We start from the raw sequence: 14,596 nt of genomic DNA on the forward strand, positions 1-14,596 counted from the left end.
ATCCAGATTACCTTCAAGATATAACTGCTAATGTTCTCACCAGTAAGCGGCAGTGTTGTCCCGATTACTTGCAAAACAAAAAAGTAGAATAAAAAAGAACTATAGATAGATAGATAGATAGATAGATAGAATATGACACCTGCTGGTAAGGAGTATATAACATGTCATACTCCTTTCCAGCAGGTGTCAGTGTTGTTCATGTGGAAGTACTGACCTTGACCGAGTTCCTGCCCACTGACGTCACATCCTGGAGAAGATGGCGCTGTGCTTGTGAGTAGTGCATCCCTGTCTTTTATCCTACCGGGGATGGCGCTGTGTCTTTGGAGTCGGGTGACGGGGCTCCGTCGCGTCCTCTTGAAAGGTGGGCATCACGGGTGCGTGCTTTGTTTTTCCAGGGTAGCGCTGACGAACTTATACTTAGCGACATTCGGCATAGCTCTGCGCTCACTAGAAGCTGACATCTGCAGTGCTATGTGTCGCCAGAATATTGCGGCCATTTTGTTAGAGACATATTGACTTTAAAAGTATGTGATAAAGCTTTGACAAAATGGCTTTTTATAAAAGGATAGTTCCATAGTGTGACAATTTGCTGTTATTAAATCTGATAGTTTAAAATGTGAATGGAGTGCAATATGACCTTGGACCTTGTCAGTAGTAAAGGAGTCTATGAAGTGTGACTGTGGGCATATACCACTGTGCGGCAGATGGCTGAAGTCTCTGTCTAGCCAGGGTCTAAGGGGAATCCTATAATAGACACTGGTGACATGACTTGAGGCTTCTCCATTCTTTCCTGAAAGAGGTTCCGCAGCAGGTTAGGCATATGATAAAGATATGTTGCCACCCACCCTTGTACCGATCTCCGTTTCCTGCTAAAGAAGTGTAATATTAGGCTCAGCTCACATTTGTGTCTGAGGCACTGTTCGTCTAAACGTCAGACCCCAGATGGATCCCTTATGGCGTCCACTTATAATGAAGCCTAATATGGCAGCCATACAGAAGAATGGACAACTGTGTAATCCTCAGGGTGCATTTACACGGCAGTCTATGGGGCCAATCACAGTGTTTTTTTTTTTTTTTAACAGCCAATGAATAGCGACCATCAAAAAATAGGATATGACCTATTTTCGCCTTTTTAATGGCCAGACGGACCCCATTGAAATCAATGGGCCCATTTTTAATGGCCATTTAAAATGGGTACGTGAGCAGAGCAGCAGGTTGAAAAAAATACTCTCCTCACCACAGGAATGGCTGGGAACACTAGCTCTGCACTGGAGGCTGCAGGACCTTACACTTCCAGCGTTGTGACATCACATGATCACACTGGGAGCGTCAGGTCCTGCAGCCTCCAATGCAGAGCTAGTATTCCCAGCAGTTCCTGTGGTAAGGCGAGCATTTTCTTTTGTCCACTTTATCATGAGGGCAAAGTGGGGGCCATAAGATATACAGAGGGCATTGTATTTACTGGGAGGCATTATAGATACTGGGGGGCACTAAGGGAGAAATTATAAGATATTTGGGGCACGAAGGGAGAAGTTATAGATACTGGGAGAGCTAGATGCAGAAATATAGATACTGGGGGCCCCAAGGGAGGGCACATACTAGATGCTGGGGGCCCCAAGGGAGGGCACATACTAGATGCTGGGGGCCCCAAGGGAGGGCACATACTAGATGCTGGGGGCCCCAAGGGAGGGCACATACTAGATGCTGGGGGCCCCAAGGGAGGGCACATACTAGATGCTGAAGGCCCCAAGGGAGGGCACATACTAGATGCTGGGTGGTTTTATAGGGAATGTGTCATCAGAAAATGACCTTACAAACATGACACTGTATGATAACATTATAGATACTGTGGGGCATAATGTATACTGTACACACTGGGGGGGAGGGAGAGAATATATAGACTGAGTACACTGCAGGGTTAAAAAAATAAAATAAATTAATATATCAAATACAGTGGCCGGAAAATGGATGCAAAATAGTCATGGAAAATTAACAGTCTATTTGTTTTAATAGATGTCGTGTAAATGTGCCCTTAGCGATTTCATGAAGGGTATCGTAGCCCCCCCCCTCATCAAATCTATATTTCATGCTTTTTATTATTTCTGGTGTGCAGACCATTATTCCCCCTGTCATTCCCTTCTCTCTCTCTGTAGATTGCGTGTCAAGCACGTTTAAGGTGGTTATGGCTGGACTGCGCTCCAGTGAACCTCCCCCGGATTTTAAAGGTGAGTTTGTCCTAGAGAGTGAAAGACTAGAAATTTGCAAGACTAAGGGTCTATTCACACGTCCGTTTTTTCTTTCCTGATCTGTTCCGTTTTTTCAGGAACAGATCTGGACCCATTCATTTTCAATGGGTCCTGGAAAAAAACGGACAGCTCAATGTCAGATTTTTTCCAGGACCCATTGAAAATGAATGGGTCCAGATCTGTTCCTGAAAAAACGGAACAGATCAGGAAAGAAAAAACGGACGTGTGAATGGACCCTAAGGCTAATTTCAGACGAGTGTACCCTGTGCAGGAATCGCGCTTCATGTTTGGGCGTGATTTCCCGTTATGGAAACTGCTCGTTTTGCAGGAGTGCACTGCATTATACGGATTTATAATGCAGTGTGTCTCTGCATGAACTGTATCTACTGAATTGTACTGACATAATGCTGTCGGTATAATTCAGTAGAAGTACGGTCATGCATTATCTGAGGCACATAGCATTATAAATCCGTATAATGCCGTGTGCTCCTGCGAAACGAGCCGTTTCCATAACGGGAAATCGCGCTCACACGCAGAGATTTATCATCTCCCTTACGCCAGAAAAGTGGCTTTGAAAAGTCTCTAGCTGTGTGTGTCTTTTTCCTAACTGCCTCTTTTTACACTGCCCTCGTGACTTTTCCAAAAGGAGGTGTAGTAACGGTGGGAGAGGGGTGTGCTCAGCACCCGAGACACATTTATCTTTTACACCAGTTTTCTGACGCAAATAAAGCCAGAAATCTGCAGCTGCTCTGAGCTGTCGTAGATATCTGTTTAGGTGCTCGGCCTGCCGGAGGATGCGCCTAATTTATGATGAGGCCTGCACCTAGACATAAATTAGGCGCATCTTCTGGCAGCACAGGTGCCGGTCCATGCCTACAATATTACAGCTTCATACCACGCTGAGCCATAATGCGGCATCCGTAGCCATTTCAGACCTTACTGTACCAGCGTTTCCTGATTGTATGGGAGGTTGTGTTACATCGTCTGTTCCTTCAGATACCGTATTATACCGTCGGCACTCCAGCTGCTGTGAAACTACACTTCCCAGCTTGCACACTGTCTTGGCTGTTCTTGTAACGCTCATAGAAGTGAAAGGAGGATTCTGGGAGTTGTAGTTTCAGAACAGCTGGAATGCCGGAGGTTGCAGATCCCTGCACTAGGGTAGGGTCACATCACGTTTTATGCCTCCATTTGACATATCTTACAGAGTCTAATAGGGGGGGAACCGTATACATGAAGGGATATGGTGAACGGATGCAACTATATGGCATCAGTCTGAGGCATCCGTTGTTTAACGTATACGTTTTCTTGTGTACGTTAAACTGATGGAAAAAAACAGATGTGAACCCACCCTAATGTGTATGGGGAGCTCCTGACTCTCCCCCTACAGATGATGTCAGGAAAGGGAAGTATTGGTCTCGTTCAGTTTCAATGCCCGATCCTTTTGTTCTCCAAGAAGATGAGGTGCTGCCAGAGGTCTCTGGTAGCGGCTTTCTCTCCACTGAAAGCACATACATACTCGGCCAAATCGAGCAAGTATGTGTAAGGGAAAGTCAGGAGATAAAGCCGTAGGCCAAAAGTGCACTCACCTGCACCTTAAATGTGTTCTTCACCCCCGTGGGCTTCCAGGCAAACCCTCAACATTGCCAGATCTGTGGAAGGAATCGTACCTACTTGATCCCGCCATTGGGTTTCGGCTCCTTTGCTCCCCTGCTGTAGCTCTCCGTTCTCTCCCCGTCACCATCTGATTTGACGTGGGTCACGTGACCTCTGTAGCCACTGACTGGCCGCTGCAGTGACCTGTGACCCAATAGCGTGTGGGAAATTGGAGAACATTTCCCCTCCTGATTTCTGTCTGGAGACGTGTGGATATCATTCCTTATCACTGCATATGTATACCATGTATTTAAAGGGAACCTGTCACCTCAAAAATGCATCTACACCCCCCAGCAGTACCTCATAGTAGCCCACAGCCTGTTATTAATCATATGTTTCATCCTGTTGTTCGATGCTGAGGAAGTTAAAAAAAAACACTGTTTTATTCTCCATCAGCGCTATAGTGCCGTCCAGTTTGAAGTCAAGGGGGCAGCGGCCTCCCTGCTTCAAGTCAAGGTAACCAGCCCCCTAACCGTCCCCTCTTGCCTGAAAATGAAAGCCTGCAGTGCGTCCACAATTCCCCAAGTCTGGTTTGTAATAATGAGCTATTCCATCTCCTGCTGCTGCTGTTAGCTGGGTTTTAGCGGCGCAATGCACTTGAACGAGACTTGTGGAATCGCGGCCATTCTGCAGGCTGTCACTCTCAGGCAAGAGGGGACGGTTAGGGGGCGTGGTTAACTTGACTTGAAGCAAGGAGACCGCCGCCCCCTTGACTTCAAGCTAGCCGGTGTTCTGCCAGATCTCTATAGCTTGCCGAAAGTCTATAGCGGAAGTGACGTGGTGCGCTGCGCAAGCGCACAAGCGCACTTCCACAAATCATCCGAATCATCGTCTTAAAGTGACAGTCACCTCCAGTAAAATACAGCATCTACATTAATTTGTACCCTCGCCACGCATCGGGCTCGGCCTCGCTGCGCTCGGCATTTAGTAAAACTAACTCTATGCCGCCATTGATAGTAAAGAAGGAAATGGATAGTAAAGTAAGAGACTATCCATCTCTTTCTTTACTATCCATTTCATCCTTTACTATCAATGGCGGCATAGAGTTAGTTTTACTAAATGCCGACCGCGGCCGAGCACGATGCGTGGCGAGTGTACAAATTAATGTAGATTAATGGAGCTGTATTTTAATGGAGATGACTGTCAGTGTGGAGGCTGCAGGAATGCTTCGCTGAAGTGCGCTTGCGCAGCGCGCCACATGACTTCCGCTATAGACTTGATGGAGAATAAGGGTCCATTCACGCGTTCGTAGTGCATTTCGGATCCGCAATACACCCGGCCGGCACCCCCATAGAACTGCCTATTCTTGTCCGTAATTGCGGACAAGAATAGGACATGTTCTATTTTTTTTTTCCGGAGCCGCGGACCGGAAGATCAGGGCCGCGCTCTGGAAATGCGGATGCGGAGAGCACTTAGTATGCTCTCCGCATCCATTCCGTCCCCATAGAGAATGAATGGGTTGGCACTCGTTCCGCAATTTGTGGAACGGATGCGGACACATTCTACGGATGTGTGAATGGAGCCTAAAACTGCATTTTATGAACTTGCGCAGCATCGGACAACTGGATGAAACATGATTATTAACAGGCTGCGGGCTACTACGAGGTACTGCTGAGGGGTGTAGATGCATTTTTGAGGTGACAGGTTCCCTTAGATGTCAGCCAGACCGTGCACTCACCTGCTTGTCTCCCTCCTTCTCAGGAATCATTATTAAAGAACGGCCTAAATTGCGCTTTATGAATAAAGTTCCAGATGTTGTTAAAGTAGTGAAGGTTCCTAAGACTTTAAAGGACATTCGTGGTCCAGCATTACAAGGGCGGGACTTCCAGGAAGGACAGTATGGTATTTTGGTGAGAAAATTCTATCTATATCACTGAGTAGTAAATCACGACCAGGTCTTTACATATAGGTAATATACTATTGTATGTACACTGCTGTCTTCATGTTATGCTGGTATGTGAGCACTATGGAGTAGTGTCCATTTGTCTTAGTGCTCCATCACGCAGATAGCATAGCCCGGCAAGCTGCGCAGTTTCTGGGACTCTGTAGCTTGTTCTGCTATGCAGTTTACGTAGCTCCCATTCACTTTAATGGGAGTTATGGAAACAGCCAATCGCCAGCCCGCTCGGCAGTCTCCGTAATCCTGGCCACCTGGGGTTGACACTTAGTCCCATGTCGTCAAGGAAACGATGAGATGGGACAACCCCTTTAATTCCTTCAGAACTAGGCCAGTTTTTTTTTTCTTGTAGGACAAGTTGTATTTTTAATTTACCATATCTTGTATTGAAAATCAGGGAAATAAGAAAAAGGCACTTTTGCCATTGCTTTTTGGATCTTGTTTTAACCACTTAAGGACCCATGACGTACCAGTACGTCATAACTTTAAAACTAAATTGCGGCGCGGCGGGGTTTAATAGGAGCAGGATGTCCGCTGAAATCATTCAGCGGGCATCCTGTCACAATGCCGCCGTGACATCCCCACACCCGTGTCGGCGATCGCCACAGGTCGATTCAGACCTGCGGTTTGCGGCGGCAATCGGCGGTGCCATCGGGTCCCCATGTGGCTGTAGGGGGGACCCGATGGCATAGAAGTCAGCGAGATGCGTAAGGAAGGCATCATGCTGCCTTCCGGTGACGAGCCTGTGAGATCCAGCCCCCTGGATCTCACAGGGCTGAAGCTGTATGAGTAATACACACAGTATTACTCATACAGCCAATGCATTCCAATACAGAAGTATTGGAATGCATTGTAAAGGTTTAGACCCCCCCCCCCCCCCAAAAAAACTTAAGTTTCAATTAAAAATAAACAAAAACGTCATTTTCCCCAAATAAAGTAAAAAAATAGCGGTAAAAAAAAAGTATACATATTAGGTATCGCCGCGTCCGTATCGACCGGCTCTATAAACATATCACATGACATAACCCCTCAGATGAACACCATAACAAATAAAAACTGTGCTAAATAAACCATTTTTTTTTTGTCACCTTACATCACAAAAAGTACAACAGCAAGCGATCAAAAAGGCGTTTGCCCACCAAAATAGTACCAATCTAACAGTCACCTCATCCCGCAAAAATGAGACCCTACCTAAGATAATCGCCCAAAAAATAAAAAAACTATGGCTCAGAATATGGAGACACTAAAACATCATTTTTTCTTTTGTTTTAAAAAAGCTGTTATTGTGTAAAACTTGCATAAATTTTAAAAAAAAAGTATACATATTGGGTATCGCCGCGTCCGTATTGACCGGCTCTGTAACAATATCACATGACCTAACCCCTCAGATGAACACCGTAAAAAAAATGTAAAATAAAAACTGTGCTGAATAAACCATTTTTTTGTCACCTTACATCACATAAAGTGTAATAGCAAGCGATCAAAAAGTCACACGCACCCCAAAATAGTGCCAATCGAACCATCATCTCATCCCGCAAAAATCATACCCTACCTAAGGTAATCGACCAAAAACTGAAAAAATTATGGCTCTCAGACTATGGAAACACTAAAACATGTTGTTGTTGTTTTTTTGCTTCAAAAATGAAATCCTTGTGTAAAATTTACATAAATAAATAAAGTATACATATTAGGTATCGCCGCATCCGTGACAACCTGGTCTTTATCAATATCACATGATCTAACCTGTCAGATGAATGTTGTAAATAACAAAAAATAAAAACTGTGCCAAAACAGCTATTTCTTGTTACCTTGCCTCACAAAAAGTGTAATATAGAGCAACCAAAAATCATATGTACCCTAAACTAGTACCAACAATACTGCCACCCTATCCCGTAGTTTCTAAAATGGGGTCACTTTTTTTGGAGTTTCTACTCTAGGGGTGCATCAGGGGGGCTTCAAATGGGACATGGTGTCAAAAAAACCAGTCCAGCAAAACCTGCCTTCCAAAAACCCCATGGCATTCCTTTCCTTCTGTGCCCGTACAGCGGTTTACGACCACATATGGGGTGTTTCTGTAAACTACAGAATCGGGGCCATAAATATTGAGTTTGGTTTGGCTGTTAACCCTTGCTTTGTAACTTGAAAAAAATTATTAAAATGGAAAATATGCCAAAAAAGTGAAATTTTGTAATTGTATCTCTATTTTCCATTAATTCTTGTGGAACACCTAAAGGGTTAACTACGTTTGTAAAATCAGTTTTGAATACCTTGAGGGGTGTAGTTTATAGAATGGGGTCATTTTTAGATGGTTTCTATTATGTAAGCCTCGCAAAGTGACTTCAGACCTGAACTGGTCCCTAAAAATTGGGTATTTGAAAATTTGTGAAAAATTCAAGATTTGCTTCTAAACTTCTAAGCCTTGTAACATCCCCAAAAAATAAAATATCATTCCCAAAATGATCCAAACATGAAGTAGACATATGGGGAATGTAAAGTAATAACTATTTTTGGAGGTATTACTATGTATTATAGAAATAGAGAAATTGAAACTTGGAAATTTGCAATTTTTTTTACACATTTTTGGTAAATTTGGTATTTATTTATTTTTTTTATAAATAAAAATTATTTATTTTTTTTACTTTTATTTTACCAGTGTCATGAAGTACAATATGTGACGAAAAAACTGTCTCAGAATGGCCTGGATAAGTAAAAGCGTTTTAAAGTTATCACCACATAAAGTGACACTGGTCAGATTTGCAAAAAATGGCCAAGTCCTTAAGGTGAAATAGAGCTGAGTCCTTAAGGGGTTAACAGCATTTACTATGTGCTAAAAATGACATGACCTTATTCTGTGGGTCAGTGATTACCTCTATACCAAACCCATTGTTTTTACTGTTTTATTGCTTTTAAGAAAAAAAAAAAATTATATATATATATATATATATATATATATAATTATACGCTGCTCAAAAAAATAAAGGGAACACAAAAATAACACATCCTAGATCTGAATTAATTAAATATTCTTCTGAAATACTTTGTTCTTTACATAGTTGAATGTGCTGACAACAAAATCACACAAAAATTTAAAAATGGAAATCAAATTTTTCAACCCATGGAGGTCTGGATTTGGAGTCACCCTCAAAATTAACACTACAGGCTGATCCAACTTTGATGTAATGTCCTTAAAACAAGTCAAAATGAGGCTCAGTAGTGTGTGTGGCCTCCATGTGCCTGTATGACCTCCCTACAACGCCTGTGCATGCTCCTGATGAGGTGGCGGACTGTCTCCTGAGGGATCTCCTCCCAGACCTGGACTAAAGCATCTGCCAACTCCTGGACAGTCTGTGGTGCAACGTGACGTTGGTGGATAGAGCGAGACATGATGTCCCAGATGTGCTCAATTGGATTCAGGTCTGGGGAACGGGCGGGCCAGTCCATAGCATCAATGTCTTCGTCTTGCAGGAACTGCTGACACACTCCAGCCACATGAGGTCTAGCATTGTCTTGCATTAGGAGGAACCCAGGGCCAACCGCACCAGCATATGGTCTCACAAGGGGTCTGAGTATCTCATCTCGGTACCTAATGGCAGTCAGGCTACCTCTGGCGAGCACATGGAGGGCTGTGCGGCCCTCCAAAGAAATGCCACCCCACACCATTACTGACCCAATGCCAAACCGGTCATGCTGGAGGATGTTGCAGGCAGCAGAGCGTTCTCCACGGCGTCTCCAGACTCTGTCACGTCTGTCACATGTGCTCAGTGTGAACCTGCTTTCATCTGTGAAGAGCACAGGGCGCCAGTGGCGAATTTGCCAATCTTGGTGTTCTCTGGCAAATGCCAAACGTCCTGCATGGTATTGGGCTGTAAGCACAACCCCCATCTGTGGACGTCGGGCCCTCATATCACCCTCATTGAGTCTGTTTCTGACCGTTTGAGCAGACACATGCACATTTGTGGCCTGCTGGAGGTCATTTTGCAGGGCTCTGGCAGTGCTCCTCCTGTTCCTCCTTGCACAAAGGTGGAGGTAGCGGTCCTACTGCTGGGTTGTTGGCCTCCTCCACGTCTCCTGATGTACTGGCCTGTCTCCTGGTAGCGCCTCCATGCTCTGGACACTACACTGACAGACACAGCAAACCTTCTTGCCACAGCTCGCATTGATGTGCCATCCTGGATAAGCTGCACTACCTGAGCCACTTGTGTGGGTTGTAGACTCCCTCTCGTGCTACCACTAGAGTGAAAGCACTGCCAGCATTCAAAAGTGACCAAAACATCAGCCAGGAAGCATAGGAACTAGGGATCGACCGATTATCGGTTTGGCCGATATTATCGGCCGATATTGAGGATTTTGAACGTTATCGGCATCTATTTTGCCGATATACCGATAACGTTTTGAGAACACAGAACGCGCTGCTCTCAGCGCTCTCTGTGTTCCCTCCGCAGCACAGGGGAGAAGGAAGCAGTGTCTCCTCCCCCTGTGATGCTGCTGCCGCTGCCGCCAATGAGGGGATAGAACATAAGAGGAGGGGAGGGGCTGTGGCCGCTGCGCCACGAATGAAGATAAGCCTTTCATTCATTCATATACAGGAGGCGGGAGCTGGCTGCAGAATCACATAGCCGGCTCCCGACCTCTATGAGCGATAGCTGCGGTCCGCGGTAGTTAACTCCTCAGGTGCCGCGGATCGCAGCTACCGCTGATAGAGGTCGGGAGCCGGCTATGTGATTCTGCAGCCAGCTCCCGCCTCCTGTATATGAATGATCGATAGACTTATCTTCATTGGTGGCGCAGTGCGCCCCCCCAAGCCCCCCAGTATTAATCATTGGTGGCGCAGTGCGCCCCCCACCCCCATCCCGGCCAATAGTAAAAACATTGGTGGCGCAGTGCGCCCCCCCCCCCCAGTATTAATCATTGGTGGCAGTGGCCACAGGATCCCCTCTCCCCTGCTCCTCCGATCGGAGCCCCAGCTGTGTAAGCCTGGGGCTCCGATCGGTTACCATGGCAGCCAGGACGCTATTGAAGCCCTGGCTGCCATGTTCAGCTCCATGCTGCTGTGTGCACTATGCACAGAGCAGCAGGGACAGTGTGAGATCCTATTCACCCTGATAGAGATCTATCAGGGTGAATAGGACAAAGGTTCTAGTCCCTAAGGGGGTTAAAAGTTAGTAAAAAAAAAAAAACACAAAAATATTAAGTATAAATGAAAAAGATTTATAAAAAAAAAATACACATTAACAATAAACATATTAATTTTCAGCAGATTTGTGTAGGAATTTTTTTTTTTTTCTCAAAAATGAAAATTCCCAGAATATCGGTATAAATTATCGGCTATCGGCCTGAAAGTTCACAAATTATCGGTATCGGCCCTAAAAAATCAATATCGGTCGATCCCTAATAGGAACTGAGAAGTTGTCTGTGGTCACCACCTGCAGAACCACTCCTTTATTGGGGGTGTCTTGCTAATTGCCTATAATTTCCACCTGTTGTCTATCAATTTGCACAACAGCGTGTGAAATTGATTGTCACTCAGTGTTGCTTCCTAAGTGGACAGTTTGATTTCATAGAAGTGTGATTGACTTGGAGTTACATTGTGTTGTTTAAGTGTTCCCTTTATTTTTTTGAGCAGTGTGTGTGTGTGTGTGTATATATATATATATATATATATATATATATATATATATATATATATATATTTACAGTACAGACCAAAAGTTTGGACACACCTTCTCATTCAAAGAGTTTTCTTTATTTCCATGACTATGAAGGCATCAAAACTATGAATTAACACATGTGGAATTATATACATAACAAACAAGTGTGAAACAACTGAAAATATGTCATATTCTAGGTTCTTCAAAGTAGCCACCTTTTGCTTTGATTACTGCTTTGCACACTCTTGGCATTGTCTTGATGAGCTTCAAGAGGTAGTACCCTGAAATGGTTTTCACTTCACAGGTGTGCCCTGTCAGGTTTAATAAGTGGGATTTCTTGCCTTATAAATGGGGTTGGGACCATCAGTTGCGTTGAGGAGAAGTCAGGTGGATACACAGCTGATAGTCCTACTGAATAGACTGTTAGAATTTGTATTATGGCAAGAAAAAAGCAGCTAAGTAAAGAAAAACGAATGGCCATCATTACTTTAAGAAATGAAGGTCAGTCAGTCAGCCGAAAAATTGGGAAAACTTTGAAAGTAAGGGCTATTTGACCATGAAGGAGAGTGATGGGGTGCTGCGCCAGATGACCTGGCCTCCACAGTCGCCGGACCTGAACCCAATCGAGATAGTTTGGGGTGAGCTGGACCGCAGAGTGAAGGCAAAAGGGTCAACAAGTGCTAAGCATCTCTGGGAACTCCTTCAAGACTGTTGGAAGACCATTTCAGGGGACTACCTCTTGAAGCTCATCAAGAGAATGCCAAGAGTGTGCAAAGCAGTAATCAAAGCAAAAGGTGGCTACTTTTAAGAACCTAGAATATGACATATTTTCAGTTGTTTCACACTTGTTTGTTATGTAAATAATTCCACATGTGTTAATTCATAGTTTTGATGCCTTCATAGTCATGAAAATAAAGAAAACTCTTTGAATGAGAAGGTGTGTCCAAACTTTTGGACTGTACTGTATATATAATATAATATTTTTTTTTATTTTTTGCATCGCTATATTCTGACACCCATGACTTTTTTTATTTACATCTTTTTTTTTTTTTTTTTTTCTTCCAAGTACACAGCTGTGTGAGGGCTTGTTATTTTCGGGGTGAGCTTTAATTTTATTCTGTACCATTTTGGGGCACTTTATTAGTGGTGGTCTTTTTTTGTTTTTGTTTTTTTTTGTTTTTTCAGGTGACAAACGGGCAGCTTGGCCATTTCAGAGTTTCGTTTTTTTTTTTGTTTTTTTTATCCATCGCAATGTTCACAATGTAGGATAAATAATTTTAGAATTTGATAGTTTGGACATTTATGTAAGCGGCAATACCAATTATGTTTACTGATCACTTATGGTAATTCGAATTTGAAGTTATTTTGGTTTTTTTTATATTTAGAAGAAAAATAAAACCTCTTCACCGTTTTTTTTTTAAAAACTGACTTGAACATGCCGTCATAGATTGCAGTACTATACCATTTCAGTCTATGCAGATTCTCCGTACTTCCTTTTAGTCCTTAGCACGGGCAGGATTTAACAGACAGTTTACTATGGCAAGGCCTGGGAACTATCACAAGGGACCAAGCCGCCATATTGACTGATCTGCACCCCACAATTTCAAGGCATGCAGAGCGGAGATTAGATGTAGTCTCTTCCCTCAGACTACACTCTCAGATGCCACAGTCACTATTGACCTTACCATTTGAAGGGTTATATGACCGGCATCAGCATTCTCGCTGGTCATTGCGGTAGTGGGTCAGCGGTATTACACACCCAGCATCTGTTCACAATCTGAGCCTGCTCCACAGACAGTGATAACTCTGGAGTACAACTCATTAACATAGTAAACCACAACCATTTTCCACCCTCTTTTCAAAACTAGAGTAAGTGGTGTAAAAAAAATTGAAAAGTCTAAAAGTTTTTGCGCAATTAACCCCAGAAATTTGCAGAGACTTATTTTGTAACTTTTTGAAACCAGAATTCTGGAGAGGAGGTTTGATGAATTACCCCCTAATCCTATGTAGTCACCTACTGATGCTGTTCTGTATGTGTTGATTGTGTTTTCTCTTTTGCACAGGCTTTGGGAGGTGGATACTTGCATTGGGGTCACTTTGAAATGATGCGGTTGACTTTAAATCGTAAATTTGACCCCCAAGTGACATGGAGTAACTGGCTAATAGAAGCTCCCCACAAACCCATAACCCGCAAAGGACTTGGTCAGCGTATGGGTGGTGGAAAAGGTGCAGTGGACCATTATGTCACTCCGGTGAAAGCTGACCAGCTGGTTTTAGAAGTGGGAGGTCATTGTGAGTTTGCCGAGATCTTGCCAGTGCTAACTCAAGTGGCCAAGAAGCTTCCGTTCCCAGCCACGGCTGTAAGCCGAGAAACCTTGAAGCAGCTCCAGGAAGAGCTGGAGGAGAAGCAGAGAAACAACCAGAATCCATGGACTTTTGAGCGCTTGGTATCTCGTAACATGATGGGCTGCCGGAAATATCTTAGTCCGTATGACCTGCAGTACAAGGGCAGATACTGGGGCAAGCGCTGCATGAAGGATCGTGTCTGAGGGGACTGTTGCTATTATGGTAATGCTTCTGGCTGTAGCATATAATGGCTTCTTCTGGACTACGTGCCTCCTTTTGTTATCTGTAATAAATGATGATAATAATAATACAAACCGGTCTGTAAGCCATTCATTTCTTTTTCTTTTTTTCACAAACACCCTGATGCCATTGTTGTAATTGCTGTAATCTACAATGTATGTTACGTGCCTAATATGTTTCTAAAATCTTAAACCTGTTGTCGCGCCATTAATCCAGCATGAAATTTGGATTGCATGATATTTATTACATGTTTTATACACAGCGGGCCCAGAAGGGTGGTGCATTTTCTTTCCAGTTTCCTGGGTCAAGCTTTTAGATCAGCCTAGAGAAATCAGAACCAAAGACATGTTTTTTTTTTTTTTTTATTTGTTTTTTTTTTGGGGGGGGGTTCCAACTTTACAAACTACTGAAGTTATTCAGTGAAGTCACACGCAACTTCGTGAATAACTAATTTCGGCTCATTGGAGCCCATACATTCTAATACTGTACAGAGACTAATCTCCGTACAGTATTATTCCGAAGCTTTGAACAAAGCCACTTCGGATGAAGCATCTGAAGCTGGC

At 43.8% G+C, this 14,596-nt stretch overlaps 1 protein-coding gene across 2 annotated transcripts; it reads left to right on the forward strand.

Annotated features, from left to right (window-relative positions):
- The first annotated feature begins 215 nt into the window (after nucleotides 1-215).
- On the forward strand, nucleotides 216-14,101 carry MRPL16 (mitochondrial ribosomal protein L16). Of its 2 annotated transcripts, none has more exons than XM_040437716.1 (4): nucleotides 216-361; nucleotides 2,154-2,225; nucleotides 5,604-5,752; nucleotides 13,511-14,101. In XM_040437716.1, exons 1-4 carry the CDS (start codon nucleotides 307-309, stop codon nucleotides 13,994-13,996), a joined length of 762 nt encoding a protein of 253 aa, XP_040293650.1. In that variant the 5' UTR covers nucleotides 216-306; the 3' UTR covers nucleotides 13,997-14,101. The 2 variants fall into 2 exon arrangements, with proteins under 2 accessions (XP_040293650.1, XP_040293651.1); XM_040437717.1 differs by having other exon boundaries at nucleotides 263-374.
- The last annotated feature ends 495 nt before the right edge of the window (nucleotides 14,102-14,596 follow it).

This window comes from Bufo bufo, chromosome 6, assembly GCF_905171765.1.
Source record: "Bufo bufo chromosome 6, aBufBuf1.1, whole genome shotgun sequence".
NCBI classification, from domain to species: domain Eukaryota; kingdom Metazoa; phylum Chordata; class Amphibia; order Anura; family Bufonidae; genus Bufo; species Bufo bufo.